The sequence below is a fragment of the Phaseolus vulgaris genome, chromosome 2, assembly GCF_051622355.1.
Source record: "Phaseolus vulgaris cultivar YP4 chromosome 2, ASM5162235v1, whole genome shotgun sequence".
NCBI classification, from domain to species: domain Eukaryota; kingdom Viridiplantae; phylum Streptophyta; class Magnoliopsida; order Fabales; family Fabaceae; genus Phaseolus; species Phaseolus vulgaris.
The window spans coordinates 4833253-4851326 of record NC_143499.1 but is presented as its reverse complement, the minus strand read 5'-3'; the positions used below and the strand labels follow the sequence as shown (position 1 = coordinate 4851326).

Here is an 18074-nt window from a genome sequence, read left to right as displayed (position 1 = left end):
CCAACCGTGGAGTAGTAGTCGTCCGAAGAAGCAAAAGAAGGCCAAAGGTCCATGGGATATTCGTCCATAGACTGAATCTGTTGACTTGAATCACTAGCAGGGCGGGTAACATCTCCATGAGGTCCTGGCAAGGCTTTTTGATTTCGTTTATGCAAATGAGGATCTAGAGCACCCATAATGCCAAGAACCTGGCAAAACCCAAGTACAAGTTAATTATGTAAACATGTATCAAAAAGAATTATCTACTTTAATTCTTATTCTTATGCACCTTCAATACTTCTCGTCTGGTTGACCACACTAGCTCACCATTCAATAATTTTAAGAGTAACCCTAGTAATTGTGGATACTCATTATATGGAGTTATAACATACCTGTCAAAATAGAAACAAATATAAGCATCATGAACACAGAAAGACTCTAACTCAAACTTTATTTTATTCTTCATAATATGAACTCAACTTTCAAAATAATACACAAACAAACCAAAATAATATATATAATATTAAGAAATCTTGAATCTAGAAATTTGCACAGTTATTACCTTTTTTTAACAATTTTAACGTATTATTAGTTGAAAAAATCATACAAAAAGTCAAAATGATACACAAAAAGGCAAGTGATTATTTATATATATCAACAAAAACAAATATGCACATACCCTGTGCTTTGCACAACTTGACCAAGTGTAGCAACAGCCACTTCACGTTTGGCCACAGCAGCTCCATCTAATAAAGCTTCAACGATTAAAGGCATAAGTTCAGGAATGTATTGCCTCATTGCAAAACCACCCTAAACAAAACCAAAATCCAAATAAGTTAGCTAACAACAAATATAAAAGACAAGCATGGCAAAGGAGAGAAATTTACTGACCACCCTTGCAAGATCCCCCACAGTTACAAGGACTCCACTAATAGTTCCAGTATTGGCATTCACATCAATAAGTCTGGCCACGAGTGCCTGATATAATCATAAAATCACTAAGATATCAAATGCAATAAAACAGGAATGTATCTTTAACACCATATCAAACTAAACCTTATGAATTGGAGCAATGTATGGAAGTATTAGCCGTTCGCAATTCCTTATCAAACAGCCAATTAATTTTGCACTTTCTTCTTTGCATTTGCTATCTGCACTGCTGACATACCAAGAGAATAAAACGGACATGTAATAGAAAAGCTCTTGATCCTTCCAACCAATGAACTCCAAAACAATGAATATTTCCATATATGTGCTTTATCTACTAAAAAAGTAAATACTTGAACATTACCTCTGCTCTAAGTATGTTAACAACTGTATAAGATGGCGACGAAGAGCTGGAAGAACATAAGCTGGATTTTTCTCTGATAACCTACCAGCCACGGAAATTGCATACTCTCTAACATCAAAATCCTGTAGAATTAGATGCTTCAACATCAACATATTGCAAAAGAATGGAGTACAATAACTAATTACTGGAAAATAAGATCCTACTCAAGTATACCATGCCATATGAAGATATCATAACGACAACTACACAAGGGGGGGAAAGAGGCATAATATTGACTCTGTGCCTAAACCAGTATGTTGAAATTGCAAACTGGGGTGTCCTAATGTGTGCCCGTGGGCACATGATAAGAAAACAAAAATAGAAAGTTCTTATTCTAAAAGAAGTTATTTACTATACCAAAATTAAAAAAAAAAAACATTCAATGCTTGATTCTTTTAGTGATTTAAACCATTTAAGAGTATGTATTTTCTTTCACACCGTGTATCTGCCCATAGGCACACATTACAAAAACTTATTATTTAAAAATGAAGGAAACAAAATTTCAGCATCAAACAGATTAAAGTACATATCAAACACAACAAGGGAGCCCCTAAAAGCTGTGTGCCAGCCAACATATTCATCATGCATCATTTTCTGAAGTACAGAACAGACAAGTGTAATTCCCAAAATATCCAATTACCACCTTGAAAAGAAAGAGTTCAACGCAACTGCCCATACACAAATTAGTCAATAGAGCCTACTGAAGATTAAGCAACACAAAATCAAAATCTGAAGGCCAAATGGCATCATGCCAGTACCAGGTAGGCTAGTTCTACATACCTCATCATTTAAAGCAGCAAATACTGCACTCAGGTTATCAGCCTGGGCCAAATACTCATCAAAACCTCTATCTCCTTGGAGAGAAGTAAAGATAGAGTGTCGAACAGTAACATCAGCATCTGCAACAGCAGAAATGAGAAGCTTCTCCACAAGCTTCAAAAAGTCAAAAATCAGTTAGCAACATAGGCATATCATGTCATCACAAGAAAAATAAAAGGACTAAACAACAAAACAACAATAATCTTATCCCACCAGGTGAGGCCAGTCAAATGGATCACACAATGTCATTGGACTCAATGAAAATATATATTTTCAGGAATGTTTGTTCTCCCTTTACCCTTTTCACAGGGTTAAAAACCATGTAATCTACTCTCCTCACCAGTGCCTCAAATGAAATTCTTACATCTTAACCAATTTTCTAACATCTCATCCATGATAGTTGTCACATAAATATCTCATATCCAATCATTCCATATCTTAATATTTAATGCTAATAAAAGAACAAAATCATGAGAAAAATACAAAACACCCAGTCAGCAACATTAAACTTATTAAGAATATGACTTTTGAAAAAATTACCAATTCTAAAAAAACCCATGATTTCCTTAACAACCCACCTTAGAAAGCTAAATTAATTAGTACTTTGGTGGAACGCAACTATTTTGAAATAAATATTGTTTAAATGAATCTGCATGTCCCTATATTTTTTGGATGTTCAAATGAATCCATTGGGTTACATTAGTTTAAATGTTTTCAAAAAAAAGGTCCCTATCATTAGAACACCGTTATGTATTGTTAAATTCAGCAACCCAATTAGGAGTTGCTGAAACTCTAAACCAAATGGCAAGCATTTAAATCCATATAGTTGAAAGAAAAACTGATTAGGTCACTGAATCCAGCCTACCATTAGAAAATTAACATGATGCTACAACACTAGAATGATTAGGACCCAACTACAAATTTTAAAGGGGACTATGCTGGGTATCCAATTACAATAATTTGAAATATAGGAACATATCTGAACATCCCCAAAAAATAAAGAGGACTATGCTGGGGGATAAAAAAACAAGTTTTGTGATAACAAATGTTGATAGAAGCAACTCCCTCACTCTCACCACTTGTTCGTATAAAACTATCATTTGTATGTATACATTTGAGTTTCATAAGTTAGACTAGAATAATATTTAATAATGATTTTCAATTTTGATACGGTTTCTTAAAAAACTTATAATAACAATTTATTTTATTTTGTGAATTATATGTATGCATAAATACAAACTTTAAACGTATCTGAATGCACTGTATCCTATATTTAATAAGATGAGACAGATCGCCGTATTGGATACGTGCCGTATACAATACTCATATCATATTCGTGCATCATAGAAGCAAAGTAAGGGGTGTCACATTTTTGTAATGGGTACTTGGGAGAATTTCTGGATCACTCTAATGTCCAGAGTATTCATCCATCTTTGTAATCTACCATAATCTAGTGCTAAGGTTCAACAGTTCTTCTACTCTTCATCCAATTTTTGAACCAGTTGCTTCAAATTGTACTGGTTTTGTACTATAAAATCGCAACGAAAAAATCTACCCCTCAGATTATTTTAAGATTAATATCTTCAAAGATACCAATCCTAATAGAGAACTAACTGTATCAGCATATCTTACATGACCTAATAACTAAACATTGGTTTCAACAGATATGAAATAAACAAGTTATTGGGAATTGTTCTCTGGATTTTACTTTGCTTAACTTTCCTACATTTTCTTGGTCATTCCTTTCACAAACTTGCTAAACCTTTAAAAGTAATGAAGAAAAACTGTCTCAACTTCTGACTTCTGCTAGCTTATACAGGTCACATTTCATCATAAACTATACAAAATATTAAAATCCCAATCTGAAAGTTTCACAAGCCAAAAGCCTATCAAAGTTAGAAATCAAATGAGCAGAAGCAAGCAAAGAACACCAATTAAAGAAGCTTCTCCAAGAAAATAAAAAAATTACACAGGTAGTAATATTTCTTAAAAACGAAACTGAACAAAAGGCATGAAATGTGTCAAATCACCAAACCTCCTCAACAAGGCGCCGGCGCTTCCCCCCTGAACGAGTCAACCTGCTAGAACCAAAATGTGTGCACACCATACCAGAGAAAGAACTAGCAATTAATCTGCAACAACATAGAGCTGCATCTTTTCGTGTAGCTCCATCCTCATCATCCAAATAGACAACAACTGATTCTCTAGCAAACTCAAGAAGTTCGTGGCCCTATGTCAACAGAATAAAATGAAATTAAACCTCTAGCAATTCCCCAACAATTTATAAATACGAAAAAGAAAAAAAAGATTTTTATTAAATATGAATGTCAATAAAGAAAATAAGTATACAAAACCTTAAAGTTAAAACGAGCAAGAGTCTGCAAAGCAAGTTGTATAAGAGCAGAGCCATTAAGCTCTGAGACTTGCTGAGGTGCATTTACTATTGTCCCTCTACCCACACTTTGAGAAGACCTCCCCAGATGATAATGGGATTTAGAAAGAACCATAGATATGCTGTCTAGTAACCGGTCTTGAATGGTAGGTAGCAAAGACGGAATGCTGAATAAAAAATAACACAAATACAAAGATGCCTTTCAAAATCAATCACTAGAAAGGTTATAGACTTTGCTCCAAGACAACACTGTACCTGGTACTTATTTGCTCAAGGGCTTCCACAAGTACCGTAGAAAGACCAGTAGAAAACATTATATCCAGAAGTCCTCGTACATGAGGTTCCATCACTGAGCCCATTGCTTTAGCAATGCTTCCAACACAAGCCAAGGCCTCAAGCGAAGGTTTCATCCTACGTGGAGCAATCTACATTAACAAGATGACCAAACTGTCAATTCAGATCCTTAATAAGACAAACTAACCAAGCACTTTCCAAATAAGAAATGCAATGCACAATAAGAAAATTATGGCCCAAAATTAGCTTCCAATAACAGTTACAGAAAAATACCGCCTCACGTAAGTGAGTTGTTATTGTCGGCAAATAATGAATGAGTTCCCCATCCAGTGCCCCAGCCATCTCTCCAAGAGCAATGAACCCACTATCACGGTCTTGTGGTGCTTTCAAGACAGAAAGAATGTGATCCATGCATATCTGCAAGGAATTTCATCTCCTTAGGCACTCAAACAAATAAATTTCATTCTCAAAGTCATACCAGATTAGAAAAGCATAATAAAGTAACAGAGCAACATTCACATACAGTTAAGTAGTTAGTGACAAAACGATCCCGTAGAAAATGTGCAATGCGAGGCAACAATGAAGTTATGCTCAGGCGAACAAGCCGATCCCTGTGCTCAAGGTATCTGAGAACGATTTCGGCAACTTCACGGTATCTTGACATCATGAACTCACCAGTGTTCCTGCACAACCATAATTAGTGATACATGAATTGATAGCAACCCCCAATTAAGAGTTTTCTTACTATAAGGAATAGAAAGCATGCAGGAACCAGGGTAGTTAATGTTTTTGACAGTCAGTAGAAAGCATGCAGAAATGATTGGTTAAGCTGTCAGGTAGTTGAGTAGATTTTGAAGACTATGTGATGGGAGTCCAGTGGTTAAGAGAGTATTAATTGAAAAATTGTAGAGAAAACTTGAGGAGAGCAAGGACTCTCAAATTTCTTGAGTGCAAAGTTCCTTTTTGTATACTTCCTGGTTTTCTTCTGTCTCAGACCTGTGATATCTCTGATTTAGATCTTGAAAACATAAGACAATCAATAAAATCATGATTTATTTTTCTATTCCACTTCATCTAAATATTATCCAATTCTATAACAAAATAGTGGAAAAGGATTAATAACTACTATCTGTCTCAAATTTCATAATAGTCCAAGTATCTAAAAAAAGGGATAAATTTATTACAGTAAACCAACTCTGGATTTTTCTACATTTTTACACAAATTAACTATTTATAAATTTGCAACATAAGGTTGATAATACTAATCCCCATCATTGGCCATTTCAAGAACACGCATTACACTTGGTTGATAATTGGACATACTAAATCCAAGTGTAAGCTAAACCACAGTTGACTGGATGGTAACAAAATTCACAGGGGTTCTTCAAGCTTTCATGAAGAGAAAACAGGCAATTGAAACAAAAGAAGTAGATTTCAATACTATGAATTAGCTCAAAAATCAAATAGTTCCAATAATAGTCCAGTATGGTTAGTAAAATTGATATTAAAATCCCATCTCATGTTTATTATACATTACAACATAGTTTGTTTTTTTTTCTAAATCACAATTCATGAGGGACAGAACATTTGGCACCACACAGATTGCCTAGCAATGGTAACAGTCGGAAATATCATCCAATACTGACACTACAAGATTCAAATTCCAAACCGCAGATCTGTTTTTGGTAGATGCCATGGAAGGTCCAATTGTGGCAAAAAAAACAGTACTACTGTAATGAGTTTCAAAAAGCCATTTTGACCTCTTCTAACATCATCGTTTGGGGGTGGAGATTGTGATCTTTAGGGAAAACCCTTTCTTTCCTAATTTTCTTACCATATGACATTCCCTGGTGTCTGGACACACCCACCCATCTCCAACAGTATTTCCACCGTCCTCCAGCCAACCTAAGATCTATGCAGCCCTCTGCTCACTTTCACCCTTTGTTCAGTCCACTGTCACAGTAGGTGTCACTTTCTTGAAACAGATCTATCAAGTGTCATCTTTTACCACAGCAGGTTCTTTTCTACCCCTTTTTTATGATTTCTATCTTGATGCTTTTAAACGTTTTACCATCTGCATATATATAGTACACCTTTTATATCTCATACCAAATATTTTGTTGTAGCAGCCATCAAACTATAGGATTGTCAGAGTTGCCTGCTACACAGCAATGACCAGGATCGATAACTATGTCTAGTACCAGTGCTGAAGTAAACAATGCAACAATTTCCAAAATTGCAGACGTTGTGAACATAAATTTATTCATATATGCACTCCACACACACACACAAGCATATAATAAGTTAATAATGATCACAAAAAGGAAAACAGACACTGTTTAGAATGCTAGATTGAAAATAATGAAAAATTCTGCATATCAACAAAGGGTATAATTAAAACTCTACTAACCTCAAAAGCTCTCCAACAGCAAGCAGTGAACCGTGTATGCTGTGCACAGGTGCAGTTTTACCCAACCCATCTTGTGTTGCTTCAAACATTCGGTAGTACCTAGTATAAAAAAGAAAATAAAGGATTCACTCTCTACTAGGGCATATTTATGCAATAAATCATTTAAGCAACATATGCATACTGTAAGATGAAAGTCAGTATAAATCAGATTTCCAAAAGACAACAGCGTGCTTGTTCTAATCAAAACCCTACAGAGAGCACTGGTCTGCTTGATCCCTATATATCAACAGCATAACAATGTGGATTCAAATGACCAAAGATATACCCTTTTCTGTAGTTATTCACAATCCAATTCTATTAAACTGTTATCAAGTATTGGCCCAGCCCATACTTTTTTGTTACCAGCATGGAGAACACACAAGTAAACAGCTCGATGAATTAATGACAATTTTTGTGCAATTTATTATCCGTGTAGAGATAAATTATCATAAAATGTCTGCCATAATTATTCGTGGTTAGGATAAGAGCATCAGCTTTCAGAGTCTACTCATTAATTGATTCTACTCACTAGAGCTGGCAAGCTGTTGAATGATCTTTTACATGTACACAATCAACCTTTAATTTGATGGTTCAAACTCTTCAGTGAAAGAGTTTATTTTAAGTTCATCTAGTCTAAGTACATCAACCATCACCAAGCTGATAAAAAAAACCGTCACCAAAGGCAACAGTGACTAAAGAGCATTACTACCCCCTACCAGCTTCGTGTATACCATAGCTTTTACTGTTACACATCCTAACAAGTTCAGAACTAACCACTGCACACGCCATCGAGTCTCCCGCTTTTCAATAACACGAAGGCAAGCTCGTAATGCCTCCACGGCCCGCTCACGAACTGGCAACGCCGGATCTCTCAAAGCAACCCAGATAGCATCGACAAATTCTGGCACATGGACATTGAACACAGTCGAAGCATTTTCTGCCATTTCCTGCATGACCAAAATCAAAAGATGGTGCATTTTCTCAGGAACAGAGCGACTGTAAAGATGCGATAGTACGAAAACTCGATCAAACTTCATTGAAAGAATTTCTGAATAAATAAATTCCAAAAAAAAAAATGGAAACAGGCAGGAAAAAACTCTCCGACTAGAAAATGACACTCAAGAAGCATAGCATCGAGCAATTCTCACCAAAATAAGAACAATAGTAATAACACTTACTTTCAAGATTAAGACAGCAGCAAATCTACGATACTCCACTCTATTCCCTCGAAGCCAATCCAGAGCAACTTTAACCTGAAAAGAAAGGACAAAGGAAAAATAAAAATCAGCAGAGTGAAGTAAAATCGGAGAGAACTGAAAAAGGATGCAGTGCAGGAACCTGGCGTTCAACTTCATCCGCAGTCATGGCTCCGCCAGCCCTAGCGAGGTGACCGAGAACCCTACTAGCCAGAACCAAAATTTCGGGATCACGCTTGGTGTCGAAGACAATTCGCATGTAGCTGGAAAATCTGGAGACCTTAGAAGCATTCTCCCCAAGCGCCACATCTATCAACTCGTCAATAGCCCTCAGAGCTCCCAGATTCTCGGCAACATCGCCGCTCTCCAGAAGGCTCGATATCCTATCATACAACTGATCCATAAATCGAGAAAAGGCCTCGCCGCTGATGTCACGAGCTTGTTCTTCTAGATGCTTCTTCAGAGCATGGGAAGCACCCTCCTGAGCAAGTGAGTGCGAGTGAGTGAGTGAGTGAGTGAGTGAGTGAGTGAAGTGAAGTGGTTGATATGAATCGAATTGAATTGAAGTAAAAAGAAGGAGAAAGGGAGTGGCAGTGTCACTACGCGATTACCTTGGGAACGCCGCGAGTGCACAAGTCGGCGAGGATGCGGTTGAGAGCATCGCCGGGGCCCGGTCCGACGGAGGGAGGGCCTATGTAACGGTGGTTCTGAGACGCGGTTGCCATGTATTTGTGTAAAAGCTGAGCCCTAAATTAGTTAGTTAGGATTAAGAGAGAGAGAGTGTAGAAGTGCTAATGAGAGAGAAGGAGAAGGAGCCAAAATTTTAGCATGAGAGGGAATCGCTGCATCGCCATGCCTGCCACTCAGACAACCTACTTCTCAACTCAGGGATGCACTGTGTGACTACCTTCGGGTACCACACCGTGGAGGGTAGTTCACTCCCACCAACAATTTTATTATATTTTTTAATTTCTAATATTATGTTTATGTTATTTTAATACAAAAAATATTATTTTATATAAATATATATTTATTTATATATATTTAAGTAATAATATATTTTTTATATAATTACATTATAATTATATACAATTTCTCAAAAGCAAAATTTTATATATCTTTACATATTTCCTTTTTCAAGTATCTTTGTTTATTATTAAGAATATAAAAATTTGAAATAAAAGTATTTCATAAATTATTAAACTTTTGCTTTATTTATACAAACATTACTATTAGTGTACAATCCCCTCTTTCCCTATTACAGAACAAAAAAAGTATTTTAAAATTTAAAATAGTTAATTGCGTGATATTGACTTATAGAGTAAATGTTATTATAAAATAAAAAATAAAATAAAATATATAACATTTACAGTGTGGCTTAAAATAATTAAATTTGCAAAAGTGAAAATCTTCTTATAAGGTGAACTAAGAGATTTGGAGATATTATATAATAAGGCATTAAGATTCAAGATTTGGTAACTTGCTAAACTTTACTTATTATAAAGAGTAATAAAACACTGTGATGGAGAGTTAATTTTGTGAGTTGGCACACCTTATAAATACCTCATTTGGTTCTCAAAGTTCATTTCATTCTCACCGTGATGAAGAAAAAGTGTAGTTCAGGTCGCCAAAGGATTGAGAAAATACCAAAAAAGAGTCACTTGCAGGTGACATTTTCAAAACGTCGTTGGGGACTCTTCAAAAAGGCTAGTGAGCTTTGCACACTTTGTGGAGTGGAAATTGCCATCATTGTTTTCTCTCCTGCTGATAAGGCCTTTTCATTTGGGCACCCAGAAGTTGAATCTGTGATTGATTCTTATGTAACTCCAAATTCATCACTGGAGAGTAATCTTGGTAATGGTCACCAACTTGTTGAGGCTCATCGTGGTGCTAATATTCGTAATCTTAACATGCAACTTACTCAGATTGTTGATGAGCTAGAGATGGAGAAAAGGCACGGAGAAGAGCTTGATCGAATGTGGAAAACTAGACAGAGACAATTCTGGTGGGAGATCCCAGTTAATGAACTTGGATTGCAAGAGTTGCAACATTTAGTGTTTTCATTAGAGGAACTAAAGAACAGTGTTGCAAAATATGCTACTCAAATAATGCTAATGGATCAAACAACTCTTGCTCCACCGATTACTGGGCCCAGGCCCAGTGGATTTGGGCCTTATGATGTCTTCGATAACAAACATGCCGAGATTTACCCTAATAATCCCAATCTGAATTTTCCATATTGATAGTATCTACCATTTTTTATTTGTGTGTTGGGAGATTAATTCAAGGCTAGTTTCTCACTAGTCCTGTTCTACCTGGCCTTATTTACTTCTCATCCTAATAATATTCTTCTATAATTAATAATTGTGTGATTCATTTAACTTTTCCTAATATTTTCTAATAAAGTTTGATTAAAAGGAAGATAAGATATATTTAGATAGAAAAAAAGTAGTAGTATATGAAGCTCGAACACGCTTCTTAAATTATGTGTTCGGATACACGTAACCGACACCGATACTTATAGGACATATATAATTCAAAAAAAAATTATTGAATTTCTGACAATTCTAATACTAACACAATTTTAAAAAGGAGAAATATATTAATTTTATAAAAATTCAAACTTCGTAATAAAAAATAAAAATAAATCATTTTGAATCAGTCATGAAAAACATATTTCTACTAAAAAAGAAAAATTGAAATATACTTGTGGACATAAATCTTTATTGTCAATTTATATAATTAATAATTATATAATACATAGATACGTGTCATCGTGTCGTACACACATTTTATCCGTATCGTATCAATGTCTGTGTCAGTATTTGTGTTACATAGGTAGTAATTCAACGTAGTATGATTAATGCAAATCTTACCTCAATTAAAGATAAAAACGCTTTCATAATCTATATAAGTATATGCAAATCTTACTTTATTTTTTATAATCAATTTTATAAAAATTTGAGTTAAACTTATCTTTTTAACAAGTATCGGTTTAGGTTTGATATAAAACTAAAAATAAAACCTTTGTTATGAATATAATATTGGAAAAATATAAAAAGATGGTTATTTGAAAAACTAATAAAAGAATAATGGGAATGAAAGATATGGCATAAAGCATAAATGAACAGGTTTACTGTTTAGAAGGGAGAATATTTATGATTGCATCTGTTACCTTGTGCTAAATTCCAAACGCACACAAGTGGTGGATTTTATATGAGAGAATCAAGGGCAGATCGTAACAACAAAACAACAAAAATCATGAACTGCATGCATGCAATTGTCATTTTCCTCCATAGATATTAATTCACCATTTTCTAAAAGGAATAAGCTTTTCAAAAAAAAATTCATGAAGCAAACTTTGTGAAACTCATAAAAGTCAAAAACGTTTTATAAAATCTAGGCTCTGTAATTATTATTTTTTTTTTCAATTTGAAATGTAGAATGCCGAATAAAAGTAATATAAAATAATGACAAAATTTTGTACAATTTGTTCCTAGAGAACCTCCTGTTTATATTCTAACAACTTAGTGATATTTATTATGATACCCATTGTTAGATCAAATACTTATTATTATATAATTTATTTATTTATTTAAAAGCATATTGTTATTGTTGTATTGGTAGTTAGTTTAATCTTATATTACAAGAAAATATAATTATTTTTTTACAATTTATATAAATATATGTCTCTAATCTCGACTATGGAAATACTTGTATATTGATAGTTAGAAAATATAAATTATTTAACGAGTCAAATATATAATTTACTAATTATTAAAAGATGAATTGAATAAAATTATCTAAAATCTTAGAGTGAAATCCCATAAATATTTGTGCTACTTCAAACTTAAAAAGTTAAATAATATTAGTTAAAATAAATAAAAAATAACTAATTAAACAGATAAAAATACATGAATAAATTCACTAAATTTTAAGCATGGTAGTTAAAAGATGTATTAATCATATCAAGATAGTTTGCACATACATTTTGGTAGAAAAAATCTCAAACCCTATAAAGCTCGAACACAAGTATCGGATATAGACACTCGTATGACATACATAAGACACGTTAATGAAGTGTCTAATTAAAAAAAAAATTATTGGATTTCTGAAAATTCTAACACGAGTCTAACACAGTTTTAAAAATAAATACATTAATTTTATAAAAACTCAAATTTATTGTATAAATTTTTATTGTAATTATAAAAATAAAAAATAAATCATTTTAAACGAGACATAAAACATATATTTTGTTCCAAACAAAAATTAAAACATACTTAATTGACATAAATTTATATAGTTTATAATTATATAATATAAAAATTTGTATTTTGATGTCTTAAATAAGGATTATACATTGCTGAAACCTCGTTTTTCTTTGTTAATTTGTTTATCTATCTAAAATCATCTTTAGTCATTACATTTATTGCAAACTCTTTCACTAAAGCAAAAACATTCGATTCCACCAAATTTGCGTTTGGAACGCATTGAACATTTCGTTGACTTGAGGAATTCAATCACATTCCTCATTATTACTTTTCACACAAAACCGACAAAAACGGAACGAATTTTCAGTATCTTCATATCTAGTGCGTCGATGGTGGTTCAGTTGCACAATCATTATAAGGTAATCTTTAAATTTAATTTACTTTAACATTAAAATATTTTACTAATTACGTAATATTATAACTACCTATATATTATTCCGCACAATTTTAAAGCAAATTGCGTTATGATAGCATTATTGTGTTCCGATTTTTCTGTAGAAAATATTCATAACTTATTTTCGTTATTTATTTATTTTTTAATATAATAATCAATGTGCTTTTCAAATGGAAAACGAAAAGATGATTTCTTATGTCTTATTTTTTTTAAAATTAAGAAAGAAAGTTATGTATAACGTATAAATTATTATAATTAATTTTTCCAAAATCGTTTTTAATCAATTTTTTTTAAAAAAAAAATAGTAGAAAACTAACTTTCGTGAATAAAAATATAATTTTTTAGTAAAAAAGAGTATTATAATCTGTTTTTTATTAAATAATTTAATGCAATAAAAAATTAAAATTGATCAAAAGAACTCTTTATCTTTTTATTTCTAAAAATATTTATAGAAATAGTCTTCACTTACTAAAATTTAGTTTTAAAATCATCGGATTCTTAACATTGATGGTTTCATTCGACTAACGGTTTAATATTATTTTATTTAGTTAGGTGGAAATGAGAAGAATATTAATATATTATTTCTCACGTTTAAAGAATGCAACCAAATTTAAAAACATTTAAGGACAGTTTCATCTATTCACATTCTTTAAAAGGATATAGCTATTATTATTCAAATCTTATTTATCTTTTATTTGATGCTATTAGTGTCAATTTAATACATGTTTACTTAATGTGATGAGATAATATTTATTTATTAATAAATATAAACAAAATAATAATAATAATACATGAAACAAATTTTATGATTGTTGTCTTTGCTTAATTTTTTTACACAAATTTAAAATGTAAATTAAACTTTTTATATAGATATATATAATAATATTTAGTATTTTCTTCATATATTTTGTGTTTTGTATGTGATGTGGATTTATAATTTTTGTTGAAGTAATATCTAACTATTGTCACGTATTTTTCTTGATTTTTCTAAGTTTCAGGTGAACTTACTATTTTTAACAATAATAAATATAAAGACTTTTTTTTATGATCCACTAGTGAGCGCTAACAATCATAAGAGACATTGTTGTTAGTTATAAAGAGAGTTATTACAACTCATTAATGAAAGCTATCAATCACAAAGTCTCATTGAAAAAGATAAAGATCATTTGTATGATTCATCAATGAAAGTTAACAATCATAAGACCTCATTTTTATTGTCATGATCTACTATTTAATGTTACCAACAATAAGACTTTACTTAACAAATACAAATATAAGATAATTCTTATGATCCACTAAATGTTATCACCACTGAGGGTTTCATGTTGACGATGTAAGTATAGATAATTTCATCAAATTTCTAAATAGCACATAACACTTATACATAATTTGTTTAATTCAAATAAGATCCTTAAGTCATGCATAGTCAAAATATTAAAAAATACATTCAAAACATAATTCAAATATCAAATCTATATGCCTATTAGACTCGACAACAATGAACTTGTGTATCATTAATTAACCCAATATCCTATTAAAACATAATGCAACTATTTTTTACAGTTTATTTAGGTCTCTACATCTTTAGGTTCAACACTATAAGAGACTTGTGTATCGACAACTGGTATGAGGCCATTTACATAATTTGCTAATAATTAATAGAGAGATTCAATAAAACTATACAAAATCTTAAGCTCATAAGAATATCTATAGTGGTACTTGAAATTGATTGAGAAAAATATAAAATTTAAGGATAATATTAGTTAAGATATAGAAATAATAAAAGATCTAACTAGGGTTTTATAAAACACATGTACTAGTACGAATAAACTCACTCAATTCTAAATGTTATAGCTAAACCCTAAACCCTAAATTCTATTAATCATATTGATGTACTTTTGGTTAAAACAATCATCATTATTATTACACACATTTCTTGCTAGTAAAAATAAATAAATTATTTAACACATTTACAACTATAAATTACCTATCTAATAAAACATTTATCAATATGCTTTTGATTAAATTACAAGCATTATGTTAGAGTGATGATTAGAAAAAAATCAATCTCACAGTAAATGTTTATCACTCATTACACGATTATTGAAGGTAATACAAGGTTGGTTAAGTTTCATATAACATTGATTGTGTCTACTTAACCAATTTTTCAAATGTATTTTCAAACATTTTATCTAAGTGTTTCAATTTTGCCTTTTATATACTTAGAAAACTATTTCACTACTACTAATATAATTTACATAAAATAAAACTTAAATACCTATATTATTATTATTATTTAACACATTTACAACTATAAAATACATATAATAAAACATTTATCAACATGCTTGCATTATGGTAAAGTAAGGATTAAAAAAAAAATTCTCACAATACATGTTTATTACTTATTACACCACTATTGAAGATAGTACAATGGTGAAGTTTCACGTAATTGACTGTATCCATTGAAAATATGTAATATATAGGCACAAAGACTTTTATACCCTGCCACAAATTCATTATGAAGGCATAACATGTGCAATTTTCTGTATCACAGATACTTTTGATAAATAGGCACAAATTTATTGCATTCATCGTAATCACATTTTGTTAAATCGGATGTGGTCAAGTTCCGTTTGATAGATATTAAATATTTAGTTTTCAAGAGTACGAAGTTGAAAAATACCCTTCAATGTTTGATTTTTCAGCAAATAATTTTGTTTTCATCATGTTTCAAGAAAATATCATAAAATAAAGTGTAAAATTATAAATTTAGTTCGATGATATATAATAAATAAATCATTGTCTCTTTCGTGTGAATCGAAATTTATCCGATAAAAAATTTCGTTATCTTATGACCGTTATAGTTACGATCGCCGTTTATCGAAGTTTCAGTTCTATATATTTAATGATATGATAGCAAAGTCAATAAATTTTGATTAATTAACTTTAATTACTTAATTAAAACAGAATTATAAACAGAAATATTATGATTGATTTTCTCTATACATACCAAAGAACACCCTACATCTGATACACACGGGATAACATCTTGATCACTTTGAATGTTTTTAACCTAAGATTGTCTAGTCCTTATACAGGTAAGAAATTACCTTTTTGCAAAGTTAAATATTTTACTTTAAATTAATGAGTATTGACTATTTTAAAAGTAGTATATAAATACTTGAAAAAGTGGATTTGATGAATAAAAAAAAATAAAAAATATAGTTTTATGAAATATTTGTATGATTGTTATTTTGTTGTTGTCTGGTAAGCATTTGTTAAGAACAGGTGTGTGAGAGATGCAGATATGTAGGGAAGTGTGAATACGACAGTGTTTTGCCCAACAACGCTTCGCTGGTGCCTACTCTTTCTCTCTCTCTCACCAGCTCATCCACCACTTTCATCTCACTTTTCCTGTTACCTCTGTCACACAACTGTCTCATACTTCTCCCACCCTCCCACGTCACACAACACCATCCTTTTAATTCACCACATTAATAAATAAATAAATATTATCAATTAATTATTTGTCCCGGAGAATTCCTATAAATATTTTTCACCTATTTCAACGAGCGTCGGTGTTGGATACTCGTATTGGATACCGACACTTGTATGACATTTGTAAGACACATATATGTGAAGTGTTCAATTCAAAAATTATTTGTTACATTTCTGACAATTCTAGTACGATTCTAACACAATTTCTAAAAAGAAAAATATATTAATTTTTTAAAAACTCAAATTTATTGTATAATTTTTTATTATGATTATAAAATTAAGAAACAAATCTTTTTGAACCAGTCATAAAAAAACATAGGAAGTGTGTGTCCTTTGATAGGAGGTGGTAGATGCACTCGAAGTATTCACCTTAGTACAGGTAAATGTTTGGTCGTGTTCTAGATTATAAAAAATAATCTATAACATACACATAAATCTTTATTATCCATTTATATAATATATAGATATGTGTCCCATGTTCTACATTTTAAAGATGATACGTATCTTCGTGTTTATGTCGTGTATGTGCTACATAGCTTCAAAGTCAGGGTAAATTATAAACAATTTAATTTAATTTAATTAATTACTCAATACAAAAACATTCATTTTAAAAACACGCCTAAATAAGAGAGAATAAATCTAAAAATTATCTTATTTATATAGAACATCATATAATATCCTTCTTCTTTCAAAACTTTAAAAAAATATTATCGTATCGAGAAAATCATATCTAGATGATTAAGTCCGTTTTTGTATTCATATAAAAAATCATACGGTTTTTCTTACAGAACTTTAAAAGATTGTTATCGTATTTAGAAAATCTACCTATATAATTAATTTCACCTTTCTGTTTATTTGTTTTGATGAATATGTATGCCATAGTTATTATCTGTCGTGCGATATATTATAATATCATGTCATTTATTAATTGTTGGCGCCAACATAAATTTTAATTAAATCATGTTTAAATTCTTTTAATTGAGATTTTTGAGTAATATGAATGACAGAATATTCCAAAAAATAAAAAATAATATTGAGTTATATTTTTTAAAAAATGTCATAGATAATAGAGGCGTTTACTTTGTTTTAATAATATACTATCCAACAGGTTGATTAAATTTGGTGTCATATATTATCTGTAAAATAAAATTATTTATAAAAAAAGTAATGATATTTTTTTTGCTCTGATTAAGTGAATCACATAGTCATGTAACATGTCCATTACCATTATTAATGTTTCCGTATTTGGTAATTTTGATGTTCTAAAATTTGATTGGAGTACATGTTTTTTTTGGGAAATTGAGTGGATAAATGAGAATCAAAATTAATATATTTTGAGTTGGTAAGAAGAGATAATGGTATTAATATTAATATTATTTTTTGACTTTTATTAATTTACTATTTACAAGAAGTGGAGGGACACAAATTATTGGTTTGAGTTTATGAATT

General features: G+C 31.1%; 2 protein-coding genes across 2 annotated transcripts in view; one reads left to right on the top strand and one right to left on the bottom strand.

Moving 5' to 3' along the window:
- Window positions 1-9419, bottom strand: part of TOR (target of rapamycin) — a 30499-nt gene extending 21080 nt beyond the window's left edge. The window contains exons 1-17 of the mRNA XM_090298146.1: window positions 9071-9419; window positions 8602-8940; window positions 8442-8516; window positions 8038-8210; window positions 7225-7323; window positions 5338-5497; window positions 5088-5231; window positions 4776-4945; window positions 4483-4687; window positions 4164-4358; window positions 2090-2242; window positions 1271-1392; window positions 1036-1135; window positions 871-957; window positions 659-789; window positions 269-371; window positions 6-188 (exon numbers count right to left, since the gene is read on the bottom strand). Coding sequence (XP_090154272.1) covers window positions 6-188; window positions 269-371; window positions 659-789; window positions 871-957; window positions 1036-1135; window positions 1271-1392; window positions 2090-2242; window positions 4164-4358; window positions 4483-4687; window positions 4776-4945; window positions 5088-5231; window positions 5338-5497; window positions 7225-7323; window positions 8038-8210; window positions 8442-8516; window positions 8602-8940; window positions 9071-9184 — 2553 coding nt within the window. The 5' untranslated portion in view covers window positions 9185-9419. The remainder of the gene's footprint in view (window positions 1-5; window positions 189-268; window positions 372-658; window positions 790-870; window positions 958-1035; window positions 1136-1270; window positions 1393-2089; window positions 2243-4163; window positions 4359-4482; window positions 4688-4775; window positions 4946-5087; window positions 5232-5337; window positions 5498-7224; window positions 7324-8037; window positions 8211-8441; window positions 8517-8601; window positions 8941-9070) is intronic.
- Window positions 9420-10057: 638 nt separating this feature from the next.
- LOC137809878 (agamous-like MADS-box protein AGL61) lies at window positions 10058-10702 on the top strand. Its single transcript, XM_068610939.2, has one exon. It carries the CDS (start codon window positions 10061-10063, stop codon window positions 10700-10702), a length of 642 nt encoding a protein of 213 aa, XP_068467040.2. The 5' UTR covers window positions 10058-10060.
- The last annotated feature ends 7372 nt before the right edge of the window (window positions 10703-18074 follow it).

Bases quoted from the DNA above. Each gene is read 5' to 3' on its own strand.
- LOC137809878 (XM_068610939.2), top strand. From the start codon at position 10,061: ATGAAGAAAAAGTGTAGTTCAGGTCGCCAAAGGATTGAGAAAATACCA.